This window comes from Lithobates pipiens, unplaced genomic scaffold (genome assembly GCF_037356315.1).
Source record: "Lithobates pipiens isolate NorthernLeopardFrog02 unplaced genomic scaffold, aLitPip1_a1.2 Scaffold_3, whole genome shotgun sequence".
NCBI classification, from domain to species: Eukaryota; Metazoa; Chordata; class Amphibia; order Anura; family Ranidae; genus Lithobates; species Lithobates pipiens.
Genome location: NW_027507790.1, coordinates 195,384,163 through 195,411,522, shown reverse-complemented (window position 1 = coordinate 195,411,522; position 27,360 = coordinate 195,384,163). Strand labels below are relative to the sequence as shown.

The 27,360-nt window shown below is 43.4% G+C and overlaps 1 protein-coding gene across 5 annotated transcripts in view; it reads left to right on the top strand.

The window, feature by feature from the left end:
• The window catches only part of KIF2A (kinesin family member 2A), a 127,972-nt gene that overhangs the window by 29,576 nt on the left and 71,036 nt on the right, over positions 1–27,360 (top strand). For 3 of the 5 annotated variants that reach the window (XM_077462672.1, XM_077462676.1, XM_077462675.1), the window contains exons 2-5: positions 3,435–3,529; positions 6,963–7,082; positions 17,156–17,210; positions 24,572–24,694. In XM_077462672.1, the coding sequence (XP_077318798.1) occupies positions 3,435–3,529; positions 6,963–7,082; positions 17,156–17,210; positions 24,572–24,694 (393 nt within the window). The remainder of the gene's footprint in view (positions 1–3,434; positions 3,530–6,962; positions 7,083–17,155; positions 17,211–24,571; positions 24,695–27,360) is intronic. The other 2 variants (XM_077462673.1, XM_077462677.1) reach the window with 1 other exon arrangement.

Genomic DNA, 27,360 nt, shown 5'->3' with positions numbered 1-27,360 from the left:
TTTTCTCTGTGCCCTCAGACATTTTTGCTGAGGCGGCCGGCTGCCATTTTCTAGTAGCCTCAGGTAGTTTTGCCTCTAGCGCTGGGTGCTTGTTTCCTTCTAGAACAGCGCGTTTTTCACACAGACACTTTGTGGATGACACAGGGGAGAGCGGACAGCAGCAGCAGCACAGTACCTGGGTCAGGGTGGTGAGTCCTGTGAGGGGGGGCCCCTCAGTCTGTGGCAGCTAGGAGGGTGAACATTTTGTGTGACTTGCCTTAGGTCCTTAAGTGGTGACAAGCGAGTGTGGGTCAGCATGGCATCGGAAGCTGGTGCCTCTTCCCCAGACATCCCTGTTGTTGCAACTAGTTCCTCTGCACCTGCGATGCCTATGGACGCTCTGTCGGCGGTCCTGGAGTCCTTTGTTGCCAGGGTGGAAGCGGAGTGTGGGCACAAGGGGGTGTAAAAATGCCCCCTCCCCCCACCGTCTTCTAGGGAAAGCTCTGATTCAGACTCTAGCCCTGCTGTGACAGGCGGCCCCTGTTCTGATGTATCAGAAGATGCAAACTAGGACCGCTCGGACAGTGAGGGTCAGCGTAGGAAAAGGTGCTTGTAGGAGCACATATTACAGCGGTGCGGGATACCCTAAAGATGGAGGATACAGCCGGGGCATCTACAGAGGTGTCGGTCCCTTTCAGGTCCCAAAAGCCGGCCCGCACGGCTAAGGTGTTTCCTTACCTAACTTATCTTGATACGTTTACTTACAAGGAGTGGGGAAAACAGCGGGCCTTCTGTACTTCAGTCCCAAAACCTATGGCGACGCGTTGCCCCTTTTTGAAGAGAGTTTCCTGAAGAAATGGACATCTCCGATTGTTGAACACCACCCCCCAATTACCCAGGTAAATAAGGTAACCACAATTACGGTGGAAGGGACTCATGCTTTCAAGGACCCTGCCGTCAGAAGGGGCGAGGCGGTTGCCTAGTCCATGTTTACAGTGGTGGGGTCAGCATTGTGGCCGGTGTTAGCCATGGCCCCCGATGTCAGACGCTTACTGAAACCACATCTGCTTTGCAGAGTGGAGGCTGAGGGGATTCCGGTAACTCTGATAGTACGAATGGTGGCAGATGTTCCTTGGCGACTGTCGATGCAAGAGGACCTTCTGTCACAAGGTCCAATACTTCATCCTGCTTTACCGTCAATGGCTTTAACGGCATGGCTGTTGAAAGCCATGTGCTAAGGGGCCGAGGTCTGTCAGATTCGATAACTTCCATGCCCCCAGCATGGTGGATATTATCTTCTCAGAAGATTTATCATCTTACGTGGAAGGCCTACATCTCCATGTGAGAAGAGATGGGGTGACGTCCACGCACACATACTCAATTTCCAGGATCCTGCTGTTTTTTGCAGTGAGGTGTGGATCAGAAACTTGCCTTAAGCACCATCAAGGGGCAGATGTCAGCTTTGGCTGTCTTTTTTATTTATTTTTTTCAGCGACCCTTGGCGGCTCATTCATTTGGTGAGTTTGTTTGTTCAGAGGTTTCGACATGTGGCCTCTCCGGTTTGACCACTGCTGCCTCCATGGGATTTGTATCTGGTGCTCTTGGTGCTTCAGAAACCACCGTTTGAAAACAGTAGGGAGGATCCCCTTATTGACACTCTCTCAGAAAGTAGTCTTTCTAGTGGCTATTACATGTGCCAGGAGGGTTTCTGAGTTGGCGGCCTCGTCTTGCAAGTCTCCCTACTTGATCTTCCACAAGGATAAATCAGTTCTCTGTCCGCAGCCTTCGTTTCTGCCAAAGGTTATTTCGGCCTTTCATCTAAATGAAGACATTGTTCTTCCATCCTTATGTCCTCAGCCATCACACCCCAAAGAGTGGCTTTGCATTCCTTGGATGTGGTCCGGGCTCTGTGGGTGTATCTGCTACGCCTACTTTTCGGAGGTCGGACTCGCTGTTTGTATTGGTGGCTGGTCCGAAGAAGGGACTGGCGGTCTCATCAGCCACCATTTCTCGGTGGTTCATACAGATTGTGGTTCAGGCTTATGCCATAAAGGGGGGGGGCGCCTCCCTTTCCTGTCACGGCACATTCTACCAGGACAACTTGTGCCTCTTGGGCTTTCCGACATCAAGCGTGCGTTTCCCAGGTGTGTAAGGCGGCGACCTGGTCGTCCCTTCACACTTTCACAAAGTTTTACAAGGTTGATGTGAGCGCATCTTCGGGTGCTTGCTTCGGCCGCAAGGTTTTGTAGGCGGCTGTTTAAGGTTGCAACTCCTCCGTTGAGAAGCTCTGATTGTTATGGGTGGAGTCATTTTCTTGCTGTTCCCATCCCTCGTTTCTTTGACACTGCTTGGGGACGTCCCTAAGGTCAAGATGAAGATGGTATGTCCGTCAATGAATGAGAGAAAATAGGATTTTTGTACTCGCCGTAAAATCCTTTTCTCTGAAGTTCATTGACGGGCACAGCACCCACCCCTCCGATTTATGTTTGTACGGCTTTTGACAAACTGAGCTGCTGGATGCAGTGTGAAGGGTTATAGCCAGTAGGACCACCCCCTGTGCACAACACTGTGCAAGCGTTGCTGTTTTTAACACTTTCGGCCTAATCCTCTCCTAAAGGGGCGATGTAACCCGAAGGTCAAGATGAAGATGCTGTGTCCGTCAATGAACTTCAGAGAAAAGGATTTTACGGTGAGTGCAAAAATCCTATTTTTTTAAATTTTGGACAAAAGTGGCGAAGGATTAGAACACTTGTCAGTTTTTACTGCTGTGTCCCGTTTGGGAGATTCAGCCTCTTCTACAAGGTTTTCAAATCCCTATTCACCCAGATTAGCCTTGGCCTTGGGAGGTAGCTCACGGGCACTGGTTTGAAAACTACTGGAAATGGAGTCAACTATCTAATGCCTATTGTTACCTTAAAGAGGAACTGCAGTCTGCTCGCATAATTTGTAACAAAAACATCTTTGCCAGTCTGAAGCTTCCCTCCAACCACTTTTGCATATTGTTTTATATATACTGTGGTTCTGTACTTGCCAAATATGCTGCAAGAATCTCTCTCCGCTAAGTCTGGATGCAGCCATTTTAACTGTGGGCAGCTGAAGATGCTGCCTGTTCACTTCCTGGATTTACATAGAGGAACTCCTGCAGCTCTCATTGGCACTCTTATCACTTACGCCTACCGCGGCAAGCTGTGTAAGCTATTTACTGGCAGAAAAGAACAAAACGTTTTACTATCCATAGTTAAAACAAAAAGGGGAGAAGATTTACTAGATGGAAATGTGATAAAATGACCGAAGGTCCATAATTGTCATTTTGTGTACTATATCATTATAACTGCCCTGTATACTGAAGTGAGCAGATGCCTTCTTTGCTTTTTTACCCTTTTTTTTTGTTTTTGTTTTTAAGATTGTCATTGATAATCCTGTCTAATGTGCTGTCAATGTGTTCATTTTTGCAGGTCGCATACACCAAGCCATGGTAACTTCCCTAAATGAGGACAGTGAGAGTATTACAGTAGAATGGATTGAAAACGGAGACACAAAAGGAAAGGAGGTAGGTTTTCGCCTTTTTTATTTTTTTTTGTAGATAAATGTAATCTTAGACATCTAATAGTAAAGGATGTAAGTGTAAAGTGTTAATTAAACTTACAGCCATGCTGTCTTTTTTGTAGTGAAAGTGTTTGTAAAGCTGCTGTTGCTTTTTTTTTTTTTTCTAAAATCATGTCATGCTTACCTGCCTTAAGCAATGGTTTTGCACAGAGTAGCCCCAATCCTCCTCTTCTCGGCAAAGCCTGCATCCATAACCACGGGCAGCAGGACATGACCTTTTCCCCCCACTCCCTTGTCAGAGTTTGATTGACTGACTGTAGCGGGAGCCAATGGCTGCCCACTGCTCTGGTTCGGCCCTGTGAGGAAGGACAGAGCCGAGATGATGCTCTCATGCACTGTGCTGGATGGCAAGTAGGAGGGGGCTGGCGGGGATCCCAAGCACTTTTTATTTTCTTTCTTTTTCTTCCCCCTTTGTGCATGAAGGGGAAAAAAACTTGAAGGCTCTCCAAAAATGTGCAGAAAATACAGCTGTACCATTGCCTCAATGCTTCCGATCCAGCAACAAATGGCGTCTCTATAGACTTCCATTGCAGCAATCCAAAATCTTACAAATTCTTAGCGTTCTAATTCTTTTATTCACCTTTCTCCGACCCTAGCTGCATATTGCTAATTTGACCTCTCAGCTGCTTGTAAAACAGGGCCTACATATGTGTCCTGCATTTCTATTCCCTAGGCCCAAGTTGCTATGAATTTGTTTTTATGCATTATAGCAGAGTTAAATAGGGTTTGGGCTGTTTCTGTAGAACGTAGTGTAGCAGGGACAGTTATTTCTCTGTTGCTCAGTAAAGTAGATGCTGTATTTTTCCGCTAACAATTTCACAGGAGCTGCAAGATTTCTTTAGGCCTGCTTCACACCTTTGCAGGTTGCATATTCCAGGTGCATTTTGCATTTTTCAATAAACGTTTTTAATCCATTGAAGTCTATGGAACTAAAAAACAGAAAAAAAAATTCCTGGCTCTTTACATAAAATGCACAGATGCGAACTACAGCCATAGGAAACCATGCTAAATGGGCTGTAGTGGGTTTCTGCTAAACTGAAAATGCACTAAAAACTGCATAGGTGTGAACCAGGCATTAGAGTAATAGTGCAGACCCTACTATAGTGGTCTATAGTAGGGGCTGCACTATTCCTCTCTAGTTAAGTATGTTGGGGTCTGTATTCCTCTATAGCACAGTGCTGCATTATATCCCAGTGTGGCAGGGGGGCAGTGTGATCTGTGTAGCCAAGTACAGTACTTTCAAACTGTAACACCATAAAGGAAAGTTGGTGATATTAACCACTACAATACAGGGCACTTTCACCCCCTTCCTTCCCAGCCCAATTTTCAGCTTTCAGCGCTCTCGCTCTTTCAGTGACAATTGCGCGGTCATGCTACACTGTACCCAAATGAAATTGTTATCATTTTTTTCGCACAAATAAAGCTTTATTTTGGTGTCATTTATTCACGACTCCGTTTTTTTTTTTTTTGCGATATAAGCGCAAAAATAGCGGAAATTTGGAAAAAAAACTATATTTTCTTTTTTCTATTTGAAAAGAAATCCAATAAAATCAAATTTTGTCATAAATTTAAGCCAAAATGTATTCTGCTACATGTTTTTGGTAAAAAAAATTTCATTAAGTGTATAATAATTGGTTTGTGTGATCACGGACATATGTACGCAAATGATCATGTACATATGTGTGCAGGTGATCACGTACATATGTGTGCAGATAATCATTGGGACATGTGATTTTAGTGGGACATATGTGGGGGACATGTTTTTATTATTAGGGACATGTGTTTTTATTATTTGGGGACATGTATGTTTTGGGGACATGTGTGTTTTGGGGACATATGTGGGGACTGTGTTTGTACTGTGTGGTGTGTTGTGTGTGTACACTACACTGATGATCAGTGAGTAAAAAGCTGTAAAAAGCAGCCCATACTCACTGATCATCAGCCGGCTGCAGCGATCTGCTCTCTTCTCCTCAGCGGTGACTTCCGTGTGAGGAGAGGAGAGCCGATTGCCTAGCAACCGGCTGTTTGTTTACATCACATGACGGCCGTGATTGGACACGGCCGTCATGTGATCAGGAGGGCCAATCACAGAGCCCTCTTGCCGATCTGAGATGTGCCGTGTCCGGGTGACACGAGCACATCGGGATCGCGCCGCTGCGCGGGCGCGCGCGCGCGATCCCGCTGCTCCTGAATGACGTTCCCAAACGTCCTATCAGGAGCAGGCGGCTCCCACCCGGCCGTATATACGCATTGGCCGGGTGGGAAGTGGTTAAAGGCAATTAGAAAAAAACAATCATGACATACTTAACTGCTCTGTGCAGTGGTTTTGCAGAGAGCAGCCGTGATTCTCCTCTTCCCCTGGCAGAATTTTATGGCTGCTCCCTCCTGCCGAGTGCGCCAAAAACAAGCAGCTTGGGGGGACACACAAGCAGGCTCGTTTCCACGCCACTGCTATGCGTGTCCATTCACACAGAGCTGTGGTTCACGCCCCCCCCCCCTCCCCTGCAGAAGCCAATGAGGCGTGAGAGTCCCTGGAGAGCTGAAACTCTTGTGCACATTGCTGGATTGCTGTGGAGCTCAGGTGAGTATTGAAGGAGCTGCTGCACTTGGAAGGTTTTTTACCTTCATGCATAGAAAGCATGAGGGTAAAAAACCTTGAGCCTTTGCAACCACTTTAATAAATATTCACCTTGTGAGATTAAGACACTTGCTCCTTTCCATATTGGTTTCAGAAGACCAAAGAAAAATGGGGCTAGGATGTCCAAATTAAGTGAGATGTAATTTATATTAAAAGCAATAAAGTTCAAGGTAGTTCCTTTTCATTCTTGTTGAAATTCTCAGATTGTAAGACTTTTGGAAGTGTCTGTGCACATTATACTACTGTGCTTTTTATGGTTAATTCATACCGGCATTCAGCCCTGTACAACATTTGTTTATTTTTAGTGTACTAGTGCTGAGCTGCAAGCAGACAGCCCAAAATAAGTGAATGGGCGCACATTGGCTTTATGGACTCGCCTGCACCGTCTAGTCTGACAAGTCCACAGATCTGAAGGTATAGCCAGAGCACCTGTCCCTGTGTATCTGTCAAACTCTGCTGTGCAAGTGAGTCTGTACACCTGATGAGTGTCTATTAATTTATTTGGGCTGTCTGCACACAGCTCAGCACTAGTACAGAAAAAAAATGGCTCTTTGCTGTACAGGGCTAAGCGCCCAGGTTAATGACCTCTAAAAGAAAGAAATTTTCCAAAAAGACATGTCTTTGCAGGCCAGCATGGTGAGACAGCATTGCTCTCTGTGTCAATATGCCAATTTTTTTCTGTTTGTATTTGTGTCTGAACAGCAATCTCTGAAATTGCTTATCATTCTTTGTCTCTTAGATTGACTTGGATAGCATATTTGCACTTAACCCTGATTTGGCCCCAGATGAAGAGATTGAGCCTGGCCCTGAATTACCGCCTCCACCTACGCCTACAACAAAAGTTAACAAAATTGTCAAGGTCAGTCCCTTTTGATCATTAGGTTCTTCAGTCAACTTAAAAAAAAAAAAAATTAAAACTTAGCAGCTATAAATACTGTAGCAGCTGACTTTTAATAAAAAGGCACTTGCCAGCCCAGGAATCCTGAACTGTCCTCACCTGGGTCAGTTCTTCGCCTGTCTTCCTGGCATCACCATGTTCACTACGGGAAGTCGGCTATGACTTGCTGAGGCTTCACAGCCGGCTCCACATTGCGCATGTGCAAATTGCGCTGCTGTCCCTGAATGCTCCTATCCTGTGATGTGTCCCGGGAGCTTGTGGACAGTGAGGGCGCATACTTCCACCTAGGTAATTCAAGTGGAAATGGGAGCAAGTACCTGTCAGAAATGGGTTTGGCAGAGGAGTTGGTTAGGAAGAAGAGGGAAACTTAACTTCAAGCACAGCTCCAGGGCTGTGGTTGTATTGGGGAGGGAAGGGGGGGGGGGTCTATATATATATATATATATATATATATATATATATATATATATATATATATATATATATATATATATATATATATATATATATATATATTGGTTCCCGTAAAGGAGGGATTGTATAGATGGCTGCTGTCGGGGGGGTAGTAAATTGTATAGATGGCTGCTGTGAGGGTCAGGGAACTGTGTGTGTTATATATATATCTCTCTCTATATATATATATATATATATATATATAATCTACCTACTGTGGAGGATAGCCATCAAGTAGGTATGAAATAATAAAAAGGGCGCAAATAGACATCCAATATAACGTGAATATATGATATATTCTAACAATATGTGAACCATGAATTTAGACCCCTTTCACACTGGGGCGTTTTTCGGGCATTTTTCAGGCGCTTTAGCGTTTAAAAAAAAGCGTAAAGCGCTTGAAAGAAGCTGCAACTGCAATCCCAATGTAAAAGCCCGAGTGCTTTCACACTGAGGCGCTGCGCTGGCAGGGTGTCAAAAAAAGTCCTGCAAGCAGCTTCTTTGCAGTGCTTTTGGAGCGGTGAATACACGACTCCTAAAGCGCCCCTTCCCATTGAAATCAATGGGAAGCGCCTGAAAAGCGCTATTGGCAGCAGCGTTTTGTGGGCGCTTTTAACCCTTTATTTAGCCAGTAGCAGGGGTTAAAAGCGCCCCAATAGCGCTCGAAAAACGCTGGTAAAGCGCTGCTAGTTTAAGCAACGCTTTACGAGCGTTTTTCGGGCACTGAGATTGTGAAAGGGCTCTTAAAGCACTCAGGCTTTCACATTCGGACTGCAGATGAGGCTTCTTTCAAGCGCTTTACAGGTGCTTTTTTTTAACGCTAAAGCGCCTGAAAAACGCCCCAGTGTGAAAGGGGTCTTAGAGTCAAAACAGTCCAACAAAATATTAAATAATGGATAAACAACAATAAGGTGATTAAAATCTTCTATATGTTTTCTCCAACACCGTGCCTCCTAAAGTGCAGTGTGCTTTTAATCTTGAAGGGACAAAAAAGTGCTTCATCTGAAGTGACATAAATGTGCTCACCAGATATCTTTTGACAGAGTGACCACCAGGCATATAAATAAAAGGGGATCCTTTCTCCTTTGGCTGGAATCTTCCAAGCCACATGCAGCTCCAATCGGCTATTTCCAGAGTTAATCTGACTTCAATCCAATCATGAATGGTAAATCCCTCAATCTGTTACACTCTTAGGTGTATATCCACAGCTCCTTTTTCATTAAATCTGTGAAGTTAGGCTCCCCCATAAACGAGCCACAGAAAGGCAATAATAGTGTAATACTGTCTTTAATTAAAAGCACTTGCATGCATATATATCAAAAATGTTTCCAGATGACGTGTGCCTGAGTGCGAAATGCATCAAAATTGATGGCTCGGGACGCATGCTACAGGCGTTCTCCACCTCTGGCTGAGACGCAGACAGCGCTTCCTACATCACATACACCGGCCTCTGCCTCGTCCCCCAGCTGCGCCGCTATCTGCTGTATGATATACATGTATGTAAGTGCTTTTAATTAAAGACAGTATTACACTATTATTGCCTTTCTGTGGCTCGTTTATGGGGGAACCTAACTTCACAGATTTAATGAAAAAGGAGCTGTGGATATACACCTAAGTGTAACAAACAGATTGAGGGATTTACCATTCATGATTGGATTGAAGTCCGATTAACTCTGGAAATAGCCGATTGGCGCTGCATGTGGCTTGGAAGATTACAGCCATAGGACAAAGGATCCCCTTTTATTTATATGCCTGGTGGTCGCTCTGTGGCCAAAGAAATCTGGTAAGCCCATTTATGTTACTTCGGGTAAAGCACTTTTTTGTCCCTTCAAGATTAAAAGCACACTGCACTTTAGGAGGCACGGTGTTGGAGAAAACATATATAGACAATTTGAATCACCATATTGTTCATTATTTAATATTTTGTTGGACTGTTTTAACACTAAATTCATGGTTCACATATTGGTAAAATATATATCATATATTCACGTTATATTGGATGTCTATTTGTACCCTTTTTATTAGTTCTTACAAATTTTTGGTGCTGTTTTAGAACATCCAATACCTTTTTTTGATTTTTATTGGCGCCGTTTCTCATTTTTTATTTTTCGATCAGTAGGTATGGCTGTTGTGTGCGAGACGAGAACTGTATATATTAGTTCTCTGTGGCTGTGACTTTTTTTCTGATTTTTTTTCTTATCAGCTCATACGAGTAACTATGCCTTTGCAGTGTGATTTGAGTCCATACAAAGTGAATGGACTCAAATCGCATGCGTAAAAGGTATCGGTTCCAGGTATCGAAGCATTTGTGCGAGTGCAAATGCTTAGTATATCAGTGCAAGCCTACTTTAAATGAGATCTAACCACTGTTGAGTTATGGAGGTTTCTTGGAAGCCTTCTGTCACATTTCTTGTTTCACATCAATACTGATGACCACATCATCAAGGATGCTACTGTTGGTAAGGGTACCCCTCTTTCTTATTGGAAGAAGCCTAAGGAACATATTGCAAAATCTTCTTCCTTTCTGACTTTTAAGAAATGTCTCTTATTTCTTCACTTAATCTCCACATCGAGAATCCTCGTTTGGCTCCCAATCTACCTGCAGGCCCTGACACTCAAGGTCTAACAAATCCTCAGACAAGCCTCTCCCTGCATAAAGATGTGCCTTCACTATTCAGGTTTGTTGATGCTTGGACTACTTGCATCTCTGATGCTTGGGTGCAGGAGGTGTTCACCAAGTTGTGCCATTTGCCCAGTTTCGCTACAGACTTGTACAATGCCACAGTCTGTTGTTGTGGGACAAGTCTATCTAGTCTCTGAACAGAACAATGGGTTTTTCATTGAGAATCTGGTTGTCCCTGGCTTGGTGGTTCGGGAATCTGGCTCTAAATTCTGGGGAAGTTCTTTCTTCCCACATTTTGGCGGATCCTCGATTGATGCAAGCCTGTTGGGCTGGGGAATAGTTGATGCAGGGGACTTGGTTTACATCTGAGTGTTGTCTCCTGATAAACTTCCTGAAACTTTGGGCAGTTTGGCTGTCCCTGCAGCCTTAGACCATCCTACTGGAGGGTCATCCAGTTTGAATTTAGTCAGACACTGGAGCGATGGTGGCGTGCATCAATCATCATTAAGGATAAAGTCATGTTGCAGGAAGAGAGGTAGATCAGATCCTGTCCTGGGCAGATCAAACATTTAATTTCTTTATCGTACATCACGGGACACCGAGCACCATAGTAATTACTATGTGGGTTATAGGCCGCCTCCAGGTGGTGGACACTGGCACACCCAAGACAGAAAGTTCACTCCCTATATAACCCCTACCATACAGGAAGCGCCTCCGTTTTTTCGCCACCGTCTAAGGTGTTGGTCACAATTGAAGATGTGCTCTGAAGAGCTCCGCTGTAAGGATCCTTACTGGATTTAAACAAGCCTCTACAGACCGGTTCCATCCAAAGTGCCACTGAGCCCAAAGTGGATGGTACCTGGACCTCGTATTAGAAGAATGAGGTTTTGTCTTTGGCGGGCTGGACCCCGGGACCCAGTGCTTTGGTCACTGGTGGGGTGCTATACAGGTCCAAGGGAGTAGAAGGGGTGAAGGTTGGATCTGTCTGATATTGGCAGAATCCTGCGGTGTGGATAAGGTAAGTGAAGAATCCTAGGAACTTTTAAGTCCACCTATGGATTTCTTCTGTGAGTAAATGTTGTCATGCCTAATTTCTCCACTAGAGAGGTAAAATGCACATACCTTTTTCATGCTCCTCAGATCTCGCCTGTGTCGGCAGCAGACAGCATGCTTAGTCTCAGCCACCAGGAAGATATTAAGGGGGGGGGGGGGGATTCTTGGATAGTCCATGAAAAGTTAGCACCTTGCTGCAGCTCTAGCCCCCCGACCAATTTTTTCTTTGCTGGACTATAACTCAGAAGGTGGTGCGCTAGTTACTTTATTACCTCTGATTTGGGTCTTAGGACTATGCCTTCCAAGAATGCTACAAACACCTCAAAGAAGGGCTCCTAAGGCATCTCCATCAGGCTCCGAGGATTCTAATCATGCCTCCACAGTACCTTACTCCCCAGAGAGACCAAAAGTGGCTAATCTGGGTGAGCTGTTGGGATTGCCAGTTGCAGCTGTTTCCAATCTTCCAGCCCCTGTTTGTTACCGAAGATGTTTGTCCCCAGCTTTGGTTGGGTTACTATAGCGGTAAGCTGTTTAATCGCATCCTCTGCCTGGAGCAGAAAGAAACGTGATAGATCTCCTTTCCCCACACCGGGCCCTCAAGCAAGAGAGCAGCAGTGATCACATAAAAACTTGATCACATAACAAAATAAAAATGCTTGTTTGGATGTTACATAATCGCATAATGTGCGATCCAGCACCATTGTGTGATCAAGCAAGGATGTTTGACTGCACAAGGATGCTTGATCACCTAAAAGTTGCATGATCGCTTATGGTTGCATAATGAGGCATGTTAATACATGTTTACTTAAAATATACATGATTCCTCGTGTGTAATGTGGCATAACACGTTTCATAAACGCATCCTTACTTTGGAAAGATGCTTGTTCCATGGCATGTGTTATATGCATGCGGCTGTACAGTGTGCACTTTTTTTTATTTTTGCCTAAAAACATATTTGATGGACCATGCTTCCATTACGCATGCTTCAAAAAAGATATATTGCTTTGATACATGCTGCATACATTAAAGCTGTATACGTATGTACAGTGCCTTGCGAAAGTATTCGGCCCCCTTGAACTTTTCAACCTTTTGCCACATTTCAGGCTTCAAACATGAAGATATAACATTTTTATTTTTTGCGAAGAATCACCAACAAGTGGGACACAATTGTGAAGTGGAACGAAATCTATTGTATTTTTTAAACTTTTTTAACTAATAAAAAAATGAAAAGCGGTGCGTGCAAAATTATTTGGCCCCCTTGCGTTTAATACTTTGTAGAGCCACCTTTTTGCTGCGATTACAGCTGCAAGTCGCTTGGGGTATGTCTTTATCAGTTTTGCACATCGAGAGACTGAAATTCTTGCCCATTCTTCCTGGCAAAACCGCTCGAGCTCAGTGAGGTTGGATGGAGAGCGTTTGTGAACAGCAGTTTTCAGCTCTTTCCACAGATTCGCGACTGGATTCAGGTCTGGACTTTGACTTGCCCATTCTAACACCTGGATACGTTTATTTGTGAACCAATCCTTTGTAGATTTTGCTGTATGTTTGGAATCATTGTCTTGTTGGAAGATAAATCTCCGTCCCAGTTTCAGGTCTTTTGCAGACTCCAACAGGTTTTCATCCAGAATGGTCCTGTATTTGGCTGCATCCATCTTCCCCTCAGTTTTAACCATCTTCCCTGTCCCTGCTGAAGAAAAGCAGGCCCAAACCATGATGCTGCCACCACCATGTTTGACAGTGTGGATGGTGTGTTGAGGGTGATGAGCTGTGTTGCTTTTACGCCAAACATATCGTTTTGCATTGTGGGCAAAAAGTTGGATTTTGGTTTCATCTGACCAGAGCACCTTCTTCCACATGTTTGGTGTGTCTCCCAGGTGGCTTGTGGCAAACTTTAGACAAGACTTTTTATGGATATCTTTGAGAAATGGCTTTCTTCTTGCCACTCTTCCATAAAGGCCAGATTTGTGCAGTGTACGACTGATTGTTTTCCTATGGACAGACTCTCCCACCTCAGCTGTAGTTCTCTGCAGTTCATCCAGAGTGATCATGGGCCTCTTGGCTGCATCTCTGATCAGTCTTCTCCTCGTCTGAGCTGAAAGTTTAGAGGGACGGCCAGGTCTTGGTAGATTTGCAGTGGTCTGATACTCCCATTTCAAAATGATTGCTTGCACAGTGCTCCTTGGGATGTTTAAAGCTTAGGAAATCTTTTTGTATCCAAATCCGGCTTTAAACTTCTCCACAACAGTATTACGGACCTGCCTGGTGTGTTCCTTGGTCTTCATGATGCTCTCTGCACTTTCAACAGAACCCTGAGAATATCACAGAGCAGGTACATTTATACAGAGACTTGATTACACACAGGTGGATTCTATTTATCACCATCAGTCATTTAGGACAACATTGGATCATTCAGAGATCCTCGCTGAACTTCTGGAGTGAGTTTGCTGCACTGAAAGTAAAGGTGCCGAATAATTTTGCAAGCACCACTTTTCAGTTTTTTATTTGCTAAAAAAGTTTAAATTATCCAATAGCTTTCGTTCCACTTCACAATTGTGTCCCACTTGTTGGTGATTCTTCACAAAAAATTTAAATTTTATATCTTTGTTTGAAGCCTGAAATGTGGGTTGAAAAGTTCAAGGGGGCCGAATACTTTCGCAAGGCACTGTATGTGCCAATTTTTCCAGCTCATCAGAAATTTTAGGCTTCTTGTGGTGGTGCAACACCACTTTCAGTTTGCAGCCTTGCCCTTCAGGTTAGCCACCGCTTCCCAGGCAATTACAAAAGTTCTGGCCCAAGTACTAGCAAGACTAAGAGGCCAGGGTATAGCAGTAATGGCATACCTTGATCTACAGTAGCATGTTGTCTGTCGTTGGCATGATAAAATCAAGGGTGTCCACTACAGTCGGTTATCTGAAACACCTGGGCTGGATTCTCAACCTAGAGAAATCATCAGAGAAGCAGTCCTAGAAGAGGCTATTGTTCAAAGGAAATGGTCAGAGTCCGTAAACTCCTTGACCATCAACATCCTGAAAGAGCAAATTTCTACTGTAAATATTACTTTCACTGTCCTATAATAAAAAATGAACCCCTTACAGTAGTGATTATTTGCTCTTTTTGTACTAATTCTAGTTTTTTTTTTAACCCCATTATGTTACTAAATATCTCAGGCCTGGGTCACACCTCAGTGTTTTTTGGTGCTTTTTGCAGAACTACACACTACAATTCATTTACATGGTTTCCTATGGGACACGTTCACGTTGATTTTTTTTTTCAGCTGCTGCATATTTGGAAAAGACTAGGACATTTTTTTAACGCAAAACGGTGCTATTTTGTTTTTTTGGTTCGATACACTTCGATGGAGAAGCTGCAGAAAAGGATGTAGTAATGCGTTTTTGTGGCAATTTGTGTTTTTTTTTAATCTGCCCAACAACAAATTGGCCAAAAAAAAGTAAAAATGCAAATCGCAGCAAAATGACCGTTTTATTATTTTTTAAGGTTATTAACCGATTAATCGAAATAATCGTTGGTTGCAGCCATAGTAACACACATAAAATCCACCAGTTAGGTCGCCCTTGTGCCTGTGGGAATTCAGTGTGGTTGTCGGCTTTACAAGGTCAGCCTTTTTTTGAGCGCTTGCACTATGTTCCCTTGATGCTTGTCACAGGGAAATTGGTGTTCTTGGTTCCGGTACCTTCTGCCAAAAGAGTTTGTGTTGGCAGCTTTCTTCTTGTAAAGTGCCATACTTAATCATTCTTAAGGATGTGGTGGTGCTGCATCCTCACCCATCCTTTCTTTTTACCTAAAGTAGTATCTAGTTTTCTTAGGAACCAAAGATGTTTCCCCAACTTCATTTTTTTTTCCCCAGAACTCCGTTCTGCAGAAGGACCATTACACTCTCAATATAGTGAGAGCGGTTAGAGTCCATCTGAAAGCAACTGCTCAGATACGGGAGACTGATGCTTTGTTTGTGCTGCCAGTAGGGCCTAGGAAGGGGCAGGCAGTGTCGAAATCTATTTATTTTTTTATTTTTATTTTTTTGAGTAGATTCGGAAAGGTTATTAGTCAGGCTTATGGTTTAAAAAGGAGGATTCCGCCTTTTCGAGTTAGAGCATACTCTACCAGAGCAGTAAGTGCTTCATGGGCGATGCATCACCAAGGCTTCCATGACTCAGACTTGCAAGGTCACAACCTGATGTTTGGTCCATACATTCACTAGGTTCTGCACGATCCAAAAGCGCATAAAGTGCCCGTCACCGTATATTGAATGCGCTTACCAGAAAATGAACAAATTAGGGCGTTTGTATATATTCGATGGGTCCCATCAAAAGATATCCTCCTTTTTAGTGGGTCAGCTCTCCATCTCCTAATAGTACTTTCCAGATATTAATATACTCCGTGGTCCCAATAGGGAGCTCAGTAATTCCCAAAAAAGAAAGGAACTAACATGGCATAATATCGTTTGGACAATTTATTGAAAGAAAAAAAGTAGCACACTTACATGTGGATAGATAAAACACAGCGTGTAGAAACAGTACATAAAAAGCCGGCCGGCAAACAGGAGCCCGTCCTCCTCTCCAACAACGTGGTGACGCCACCACGTTGTTGGAGAGGAGGACGGGCTCCTGTTTGCCGGCCGGCTTTTTATGTACTGTTTCTACACGCTGTGTTTTATCTATCCACATGTAAGTGTGCTACTTTTTTTCTTTCAATAAGTTGTCCAAACGATATTATGCCATGTTAGTTCCTTTCTTTTTTGGGAATTACTGAGCTCCCTATTGGGACCACGGAGTATATTAATATCTGGAAAGTACTATTAGGAGATGGAGAGCTGACCCACTAAAAAGGAGGATATCTTTTGATGGGACCCATCGAATATATACAAACGCCCTAATTTGTTCATTTTCTGGTAAGCGCATTCAATATACGGTGACGGGCACTTTATGCGCTTTTGGATCGTGTTGAATCACTGTGGTGTCACAAACGCTTATCTGGACTCACATATGAACTTTTTATGATTGGATTTTTGTTTGTGATATTTTTTTCTTTATGTATTGCTGTGTTTTTTATGCACTTAAGGTGTTTATTTGATTGTTATAATCATTTAATGATAATTACTTACATATTTTGACACAATTTTTTTTTTTTTTTTGTTATTTAATTAGGTATAGGGTTGGCGCAGTTTTCTATTTCTGTATATCTGTTGGGTGTTATATCACATTTATTGCTGCTGCCTGTTTTACACATAGTTTATTTGTTCTCACGTTTTTCCCTAGCGCGGTATATTTTTTTCCATTCACTAGGTTCTATCAGGTGGATGTAAAAAAGGCATGAGGATGCAGCCTTTGGGCGCAGTGTGCTGCAGGCAGCAGTATAGGTCCTCAACTCTGACGCCCTGATTGTGTCTCCCTCCCCTCAGATAGCATTGCTTTGGAACATCCCACATAGTAATTACGATGGTGCTCTGTGTCCCGTGATGTACGATAAAGAAAATAGGATTTTTATCAGCTTACCTGTAAAATCCCTTTTCTTGGAGTACATCACGGGACACAGAGGTCCCACCCCTCTTTTGGGATATATGTATATTGCTTTTCTACAAAAACTGAGGTGCTCCCTGTATGGGAGGGGTTATATAGGGAGTGAAATTCCTGTCTTGGGTGTGCCAGTGTCCATCACCTGAAGGTGGCCTATAACCCACATAGTAATTACTATGGTGCTCTGTGTCCTGTGATGTACTCCAAGAAAAGGATTTTAAAGGTAAGCTGAATGACCGTTTCTCTTTAGGGAGTTGTAACTGGTGTAGTTGTGTATGGTCTACACAGGTATTTGTTTCCTGAGTTTTTAGTTTGTACAAAACCAGTACACCAATATTTGAAAGATGAACCTTTTTTTTTTTATTTATTTTTAGAATCGGCGTACTGTAGTCCCAGCTAACAAGGAAACTCCTGCAAGAGACAATAGAGGTAAGGTTACAAGAGCTCAATGCCTTTCAAAGTGACATCGCTTTGCCATCTGTTACCTGACTGTACAACGCCTCTATTCAGGAAGAGCCAGATTTCTTTGTCATTCAGATGCTTATAGCTATCAATTGAAAAAGGCTGCCTGAAACTTAATTTTCTAACATACTAGATAGTGTTGTGTTTTTTTATAAAATGTGTTGCAGTAGTAAATTCAGTATTTTTGTTGCATGGTACAGTGCAGTCCATGACTTCAGGACTTGTAAGTTTGATGGGTGGAATGTTCAGTGGTTAGTCCTAGTCCTGTGGTAAACTAGTTAAAGCAGGACCAGCATTCTGCTACCTATGGAACCTTTCTTTTGTAAGGCCTTGTTTACATTTGCCACGCTCTCTGAAGAGCGACCCCGCGTTCGATGAACATAACGGTGGGGGTAATTTTTACTGTGCCATGTGGCATGTGCCCCTTTTGTAGCATAAGGTTAAGCGGGCGGAGTGAAGTAAGACCACGGTACAGCCCCCCAACCACTAGTGTAAACGAGGTCTGAGGCAGTTGACCAGAAAGCTGGGCCAAATCCAGTCAGTGCTACAGAAAAATTGCTAAACGTACTTGGATACAGGACCCTAATGAAAGCATAGCACTATCAAATCACACTATCAAATATACAATTATTTGTTCCTTACTGTCTGCCATACAACCACTTATCTGAGCAAGCTTCGGACACTGCTCACTATATCTACCCATCCAGATCCCACACAATAAATGTAAGTGCTGATAAAAGACAATTGGTTACTGACCCCTGAAACACTTGTCACACTTGTGACAAAAATTTATGTCTGGACAATTGTCTTTTGCATGACACGCTCATCCTTTTATTCCATACAAGCTAATTCTTCCAGGGACCCATTGGGCCCCAACTTACAATAGATAGCTACTATACTTTACCAGTCATTTTTGTTTTGTTTTATTTGGAACCTTCACCAAGCTATACTTTGATCATGCCATCCCCTCTGTTATATGTTGCTATGTGTGCCTGCACTGTATAAAAAAAAAAAAAACCTTCCTATTATACAGTATATCCAAGCTGCCCCCAGCGCTCACGTGACTCCTAGGCTCTCTCCTCTGCCGACAGCTATAGTGGGTGGGGCCGAGCACTGCCGCGGATGTCAGCTGGGGAATAGAGCGAGCACCGAGGAGTCACGTGAGCGCTGGAAGCTGCTCTGATATACGGTATAATCAGCATTTATTTTTTTTATTTTATAAAACACAGGCACAGAGATGCATAGCATTATATAGTGGAGTCAGGAATGTAGATGACACAGGCACGTAAACTGACCATGGTGTCAGGGCTCAGCAGCCATGATCAACTGTAGTCTGTTTACAGGGGGAGGGTATAGCCAGGCAGGATTAGCCAGGCATTTCAGGTGATGGGACCAAATTACATCGCACAAGTGCCATATAACATGCTTTTAAAGCAGGGATATGCAATTAGCGGACCTCCAGCTGTTGCAGAACTACAATTCCCATGAGGCATAGCAAGACTCCGACAGCCACAAGCATGACACCCAGAGGCATGATGGGACTTATAGTTTTGCAACAGCTGGAGGTCCGCTAATTGCATATGCGTGCTTTAAAGGAACAAGATCGATTTATTTATTTTTATTTTTTATTTATTTTTATTTTTTTTTGGGTAACAAACTCTTTAAGTCAAGAGCTCCCCCATCTTAATTCTAGAACAACCTGGAGGCCCTGTTCACACTTGAGTGTTTTTGAGCTTCAAGCTACAAAATGCTCAACAAGCAGAATCCCATTCATTTCAATGGCCCCTGTTCACATCTGAGCGACCTATTGCTCCAAAAATACATGAGCTACTTTTCAGGCAGAATTGAGCGTTTTTTCCCTACAGACTGCAATGGAAATGCCTGAACAACTCAGCATGAGCGTTTTTAAGTGTTTTCTGCTCAAACAGCAGCTCTTCAAACCTTTTAGTTGAAAAACGCCTGACAAGCGGCAAAAATGTGCAATTCTGTTCTAAAAAGGTGCCTGAAGAAACTCTTGAAAAAGCAACGCTCTGGTGTGAATGTAGCCTAAAGGATAAGTTCACCTTTGAGGACATGTTGCATGTTCACCCGTTTTTTAAGGGTGGAACATTTAACCCGTTCCCACTGCTGCAGCTGCTCCCCACTGTCATCCTCTCCCTGTGACAGCAGTACAGGGAGAAGTTCCCCATACTAGCTGTCGCTGTTTGAAAACAGAGTTCTATGAATGAATAAACTACAAGTCCTTCCCTTTGCGGCTGTCAGTTTGTAGTTCTCAAACTACCACGGTGCTGTTGAATGCTCTAGGTAGGTCATTGTGTCTTCCTGCCAGTGTGAAACTGCCTGGCCATACGATGTACAGGGAGACGGCTCACGCCAAACTGCTGATCGCTGGTGCAATGCTTTTCAGGATCCAAAAAAGTTGTAAATGCACATTTTGTTAAATTATTTTTTTATCTGCAAAAAAAAAATGTTTTCAAAAGTGAACATCTCCTTTTAAATTTGACTGTTGCGACGGATCCCTGAACTGTTGAACTTTCTTTTGATGTTAAAGTATTATGGTGTGTAGATAATGCTTTGCATTTCAAGGTTTTTGTGACCTTTTTCTGAACCTCAAATTAGTATTTTTTGATTCTGTTGAGTGCTAGTCTGCTCTCTTTTGCATACATGTATTTGCCAGTAAGGCAATACATCATTCAGGTGGATGGATCGGAAAGTACAACATGAGACAGCCAAGTGCTTTAAGTGGAACTCCACTCAGAAAATACAATCCCCATGTATAAAGACATTGGGATTGATTTACTAAAACTGGAGAGTGTAAAATCCAGCGCAGCTGTGCATGGTAGCCAATCAGCTTCTAACATCCGCTTGTTCAATTAAAGTGGAACATCGCACAAAAAGGGAAGTTTCACTTGTTTGCATCCTATCCCCCTTCAAGTACCTGGTTTTGATGCAGCGCTCTGAGTCGGTAGTTTGGTTCGTCCATGCTCATACATGTGCAGTACTGGCAGTGAAGTCGCAAGGTTTCACTGCCTGTTCCCTTACTTGAGATGTCAGTGCCTGCACCCAAATCCAATTGAATTGACTCGGGTGAGGGCATGGCTCGATCCCTACACAGATGAATGTCCCATTTATATTTTTTGGGGGGAGCCTGGAGCTTCACTTTAAGCATTGACATAAGAACCCAGAGGCAGATTGGTTTATATACACAGCTTCACCAGATTTCACACTCTCCAGTTTAGTAAATTGACCCGATATCTTTCCTTATCAGAATCTTACTTTTTGTTTTCCTCAGCCAGTAGTATAAACAGTAGAAATCCGGAGCTCCCGGAGTCGGTTTCTATGCAGAGATTTTCATTTTGCACAACTGGTCACCATTGTCCACTCTTTTAAACCAGCCAACAGATCATGTAGCAGCCCATTAGTTCATTTTCCTCTTCCTGGCCTCCATACTTCTAGGCTGGTTGTAGAGGATGAAGCTGTTTGGCTGCTCTCCACCACATTTACATACCCCTTCCTGCCCATCCATGCCCACAGACTGATGGACATTGTATTATTAACTCAAAGTAAACCGGTCAGTGCTGTGCCTTGCAGACATAACGAGCATTGGTCTTAGGTGCAATTAAGATGATTTTTTACTACAACAGGACAAGCTTAGATTTCTTCTTATTATGGGATATATAAATGTATTTTGTGGGGTACACACCGGTCGTCGTCCTTGTGCCCAGCCACAACGAGGATTTCAGCTGTTGGTGACATCAGTGGGAATTAAAATTCCCTTTTCAGTTGAATAAGTAAGTGAAAAAGGGAATAGATTGAGTTTAGGTAGGAGGATCCCTCCAAGGTTGATCCTGGGGTTCATCTTTAACATTGCCAGGAGAAGTTAAAATATGCTTGTTATAGAATACTGGGAAGAAAACCTCTTGCACAATCACCATTTGATGAAGGGTTGTAAAGGAGACTTCGGTTAAGTGAATCTCTTGGATGTGCTCACATATTTTAAATACGGTATTTTAAAATAGCTTCTCTTTATTTCCTTAAATTTAGTGTTAGCAATTTTATCAGATTCCAGTGTTTTTTATATAGGTTGTAGCGCAACCCCTCAAGCTTCCCCAAACATGGATTGTCTACTAAGGCTGCTTAGAGCTGCACTGAGCATAACTGGTGTATAATCACAGAAATGGATGCCAAATCAGCATAGTGTAAATAAATGAGGGAAGGGATACCAAAACAAAGAAAATTGAAGTTCTGTATTCAGCAGGAAAATAAGCAAAAACTTATACTGGGACAAAAAAGTTTTGCCCTTACCTCTTCCTGAAAATTCTAGCTGCATGGCTCCTATAGCAGTCACTTGGCACTTACCTGAAACAGGCATGCCATAAGCGAAATCTGAGCCCCTATAACACACTTTTTTATTTTTATATATTTTTTTGTAATCCTTTATTTAAAGTGACAAAAGCACATACTTGTTACAAGTCAGAAACTCAAATATTGAAAGCACAGATTTTTAAAACTACATACAGGAAAGTAGCATTTTGAGAAGGTCAGTAACAACATTCAAGACCCTCTGCATCACTCACAAATGTGCACAAGGAAAAGCCCCGCAATACCTCTGCCACAAAATAAAGCACTACACCCCAGGTCGCACTCTCCCATCAACTAACTAGAACCTCCTCCACATCCAAAGGCCTGTTACAAATTAAAAGGCGAGCGAAGGTTCACAGTACAAGGACCCCATGGCTATGGAATGCACTACCCGCGGACATCCGATCGGGGGGGGGGAGACTATCTGGCCTTCAGGAAGAAGCTCAAGACCTATCTCTCCTGAAAACCCAGATGGACACTGGCGGCAAAAGCGCCATGAGGCAATTTAGTTGGCACATGTAGCGCTATACAAGTTATTCATTCATTCATTCATTCAGGCAGACAGCTCTCCTAATTCTGTTATGGATGATCTTCACATAGCAGGTGGGTGTTTGTTTGTTTTTTTTTTGTTTTTTTGTAAGCTCATCTCAGGGTTACTGTTAATCCCCACCCCTTACTAGCGGCATTAGCAGTCCCTGCATAAGGTAATAGCTGTAAGGGATCTGGACAGGGAACTTAGGTGAGTACATCCTGCTTTAGCAAGAAAAAAAACCAACAAAACACTCTTCAGGATGGGTAGGAAGGGGGGGGGGGGGGTCATATTTTACTTGTGCTGGGGCTGTAGCCACCTTGGCGGATATGATAAAGTTTGAAACCTAAAATCATAAATTAGAATATAATATAAAAAATAATAAAATTACCCCACGATTCACTATCGCTTAATTCTGGAAGTGTTCTAATTTACTATCGCTGTTTTCTAGCTGGTCTAAAAGCACTTTTCATGTAAAGGAAGGGACACTTTTTGGTTGCAATGTACAATCTCAAGTTTACAGGCAGAAATATAGTGTGTGTGTTTGTGTGTGTTTGTGTGTGTTTGTGTGTGTGTTTTTTTTTTTTTTTTTTCAAAAGTGCATGCAGGGCACTGAACAAAGCATTAGAGACCAAAGGGACGTGAAATTATTTGCTACAGAACCCTGTAATCTTACAGATTACATTACAGTATGTTATGGATTTTGTACTTTTTGAATTTGCTGCTGGGCTCCACCCCTATTCGTTGCTCGCAGAGAATGGAGCCCGTCACACAGAGGCATTGGGCAGAGGACACAGTCCGCAGACACGGTGGGGGGACATCGCAGGATCCTGGGGACAAGGTAAGGGAGGTTTCCGCGAATGGTACTTACATTTTAACCCAAAACCACACTCGGGATTACCGCCAGGAAGGTTAAACTAAACACTTTTACTCTATGCTTCAACGTACCAAAAAATTTTTTGTTTCCCAAAAATGCTACATGCCTTGTATTTTTTCAGCACCTTGGTGTGAACTGAAGCCATAGGACATACTGACCATTTTGCCTTGTCACTGCATTGTGAAATGCAGCCCAACACCTGGTGGTGTGAACAAGCCCTAAATGAATAGATAGAGGAGTAATGCACAGTGAGGAGGTGGAGGTAGGAGAAGAAAAAAGCTCATATATTTTCTTTATAAACTGCACTTCTGCTTATAGCACCCAGATATTCCACAGTTCTATACAGATAACGGAGTATGCCAGTCACTGCACCTAGGCACAGTATAATGTCCCTACTACTCTCCTACTTATTTTTGTGAAGGCTGTTTGGGTGTGAGCCAGTATGCCTACCAGTATGTTTCTTTAGATCAGTGGTCCCCAAACTCAGGCTCAGGGGCCAGATTTGCTTGCTTTTATCTGGCCCTTGGGACACTATTTCCTTCCAATGACACCAACGATGGGTCACAATTCCTCCCAATGACACCAACGTTGGCGCACAATTACTCACACCAAAAGGTAGGGCATTGCTTTTTCCTACTGTCAGGTTGTTTTCTACTCCCAATCTCCACAATCCTGCCCACCTAAAAGTGGGAGTCCGCCGTTTTTTTATTTTTTTTTTGTGTTTTTTTAAAAGCCAGCAGCTACAAATACTGCAGCTGCTGACTTTTAAAATAATGACACTTGCCCGCCCAGCGCGCCCACGATGGCACCCGAACCCGATCTCTCGATCGTCTCTCGGGTGCTGCCGCCGCCATCTTGGGTATGGGAATCAGGAAGTGGAGCCTTGCGGCTTCATTTCCCGGTTTCCTACTGCGCATGCGCAATAAGGATGGTCCCCGCTGTGTCTGGGATCCGTGTGTTTCCCAGCAGACAGCGGGGGACCTTCGGAAAGGGGCGTAGATTCTGCGGAAAGGGGCGTACCTTCTGCAGATATCTATGCCGGAAGTGGGTGCAGATACCTGTACTGTACAGGTATCTGCACCCCCCTCCCCCCTGAAAGGTGCCAATTGTGGCGCCGGAGGGGGGGAGGGTTCCAATGAGCGGAAGCTCCACTTTAGGGTGGACCTCCGCTTTAAGTGTGCAAGACAGTAAACTGGCCCTTTTTTTAAAGAAAGTTTGGAGACCTCTGCTTTTAGATTATTAGAAGAACCTGGACGCCAAAAGTAAAACCCTTCCAAACACAGGGATAATATAAAACTTTAATTTTCTTGTTTGGCAAGTGAGCCCAGGCCTGTGCTACAGCTAAGCTATTCTGCTTTAGAAATGCATACGCTTATTGGGTGTATAGTGTAATAATTTTATGGCTTACTGGATGTGGTTCGTAGGTACCTATTTTTGTTATTTTGAGGTTTGTATACGACCTAGACAATACAAAGCTTTGTTTCACCTTTTCACCTTGTATTACAATGCTGTGATTTTCACCTAGTGTGCGTTAGTCTAATTGTTTTCATTTCTTTGCAGCAATCGGTTCAGCCCGGGCAAGGCCAATCCAGCCAGTAGAAACTCCAGCCTCCGCACAGCAGAATGGTAGTGTTTCAGATATATCTCCAGATCAGCCTGGAAAAAAGGACTTTGGCCCTCCTTGTATGTAACATATGTCTAGGATTGCTTCATATTTTATGTGCACCTTCATAATCAAAAATCACGAGCACCCAGTTCTAGACCATCTTGCATAGTAATATCATGGTCGTACATATGAAGCATCTGCACCTTTCCTTCATTGTGAACTACATGATCCTCATTTCCTGCTTTTAGTGACATTATAGCACAGATAACCTACCCATCGGTGTATTGGCAGATTCATTTGCATGCAAATTAATGGGTCACACTTTCATTTTAGTCCACATATTTTGTTGGCGACTTTGACTGGTATGGGTATGTCTCAGCAAGTAAATGGATTTTGGACAGTGATATAAATAGTATACTTCTTTCCATTTCACTGATTGCCTTTCACTATTTTAAATCCTCTCTGTTCTTGGTTGAATATTGTAAGTGTACCTGCAAATAGATTACAAACATAATGATGTTTCTGGAGATGGGCCATGTACTTGGTTCCTCCAGTGTTGAGCGGCTTAATTTTACATGTGCAGCCTGCGGGTATTCTGCAGCATATTTGCTGCAAAACTCTAGATATTATTTTGTGATCAGAGAAGAGCCTGGACATATTACTTTGACCTGGCTTTTCTCCTCCTGGCATTTTTTGCCCATTTATTAAAATGAATGTGCCTTTTTGCTTGCTTTGGAATTTTGAAGACTGCAAAGTTGTGCACATTTGTAAACACTTCGGCTCGGTTCATACTACTGCGACCTGAAGGTCGTGCCTTTGCCTGGCAATTTTGATGTGGCTTCAGTACTACTTTGATGTGACCTTTTTGAAGTAACTTTCAGCGAATGCCTGGGTAATCTTCCTGTAATGTCGTATCCAAATCACATCAATATAGATGACGATCCGACTTGGAGCCTTGGGCTCAGTTCACTCTGCCGCGACTTGGGATCCAGCTCATGAGACCCCAAGTTGCATGACATGTGAAATCCCAAGTCAATGTCAGCTGTCTTAATTAGCACTACCGAAGTTGCACTGACTATCTGACTTGTGCCCTTAGACTTTAATGAAAGTCACCTCCACGTCAGATCCTCACCTATATTACTGTTATTTGGATCCAGCATTACAGGAAGCCTACCCAGGCGTTCCCTGAAAATCGCATCAAAGTAGTACTCAAATGGTGCAAATTTCAGGTCGCAATAGTGTGAACCAAGCCCTATATAAGTGCATTTTTTTTTTTTTTTTTTATAAATAAAGCAGAGGCATGGCCAAGATAAGACTTTACTGCTGTATTATAAATACAGTATCTTTTTTGGAAATATTTCTTTATACCTTTTCATGTGACAACACTGAAGAAATGACACTTTGCTACAATGTAGTGTTTGTACAGCTTGTATAAGAATGTATTGCTGTCCCCTCAAAATAACTTAACACATAGCCATTAATGTCTACACTTCTGGCAACAAAAGTGAGTACACCCCTAAGTGCAAATGTCCCAAATTGGGCCCAATTAGCCATTTTCCCTCCCATTGTCATGTGAATCGTTAGTGTTACAAGGTCTCAGGTTTGAAAGGAGAGCAGGTGTGTTAAATTTGGGGAGACCGTTCTCACTCTCTCATACTGGTCACTGGAAGTTCAACATGGCACCTCATGGCAAAGGGGCTCTGAAAAATAAGAATTGTTGCTCTTATAGCCTAGGCTCTCTTTATGTAGAAGATTGCCAAGACCCTGATACAGAGCTGCAGCATGGTGGCCAAGACCATACAGCAGTTTAAAAGGGCAGGTTCCACTCAGAACAGGCCTTGTCATGGTCAAAGAGGTTGAGTGCACATGCTCAGAGTCATATCCAGAGGTTGTCTTTGGGAAATAGACTTATGAGTGCTGCCAGCATTGCTGCAGAGGTTGAAAGGGTGGGGGGGGGGGGGTCAGCCTGTCAGTGCTCAGACCATACGCTGCACACTGCATCAAATTGATCTGCATGGCCGTCATCCCAGAGGGAAGCCTGTTCTATAGATGATGCACAAAGCCCGCAAACGGTTTACTGAAGACAAGCAGACTAAGGACATGGATTACTGGAATCATGTCCTGTGGTCTGATGAGACCAAGTTAAACGTATTTGGTTCAGATGGTGTCAAGCGTGTGTGGAGGCAACCAGGTGAGGAGTACAAAGATAAGTGTGTCTTGCCTACAGTCAAGCATGGTGGTGGGAGTGTCATGGTCTGGGGCTGCATGAGTGCTGCCGGCACTGGGGAGCTACAGTTCATTGAGGGAACCATGAATGCCAACATGTACTGTGACATACTGAAACAGAGCATTGTCTCCCTACTTTTGGAGACTGGGCCCGCAGGGCAGTATTCCAACATAATTTCTCAAACACCCCTTAAATGACCACGGCCTTGTTAAAGAAGCTGAGGGTAAAGGGGATGGACTGTCCAAGCATGTATCCAGACCTAAACCCTATTGAGCATCTGTGGGGCATCCTCAAACGGAAAGGTGGAGGAGAGCAAGGTCTCTAACATCCACCAGCTCCGTGATGTCGTCATGGAGGAGTGTAAGAGGACTCCAGTGGCAACCTGTGAAGCTCTACTGAACTCCATGCCCAAGAGGGTTAAGGCAGTGCTGGAAAATAATGGTGGCCACACACAATCGTGGCACTTTGGGCCCAATTTGGACATTTTCACTTAAGGGTTTTACGTGCTTTTGTTGC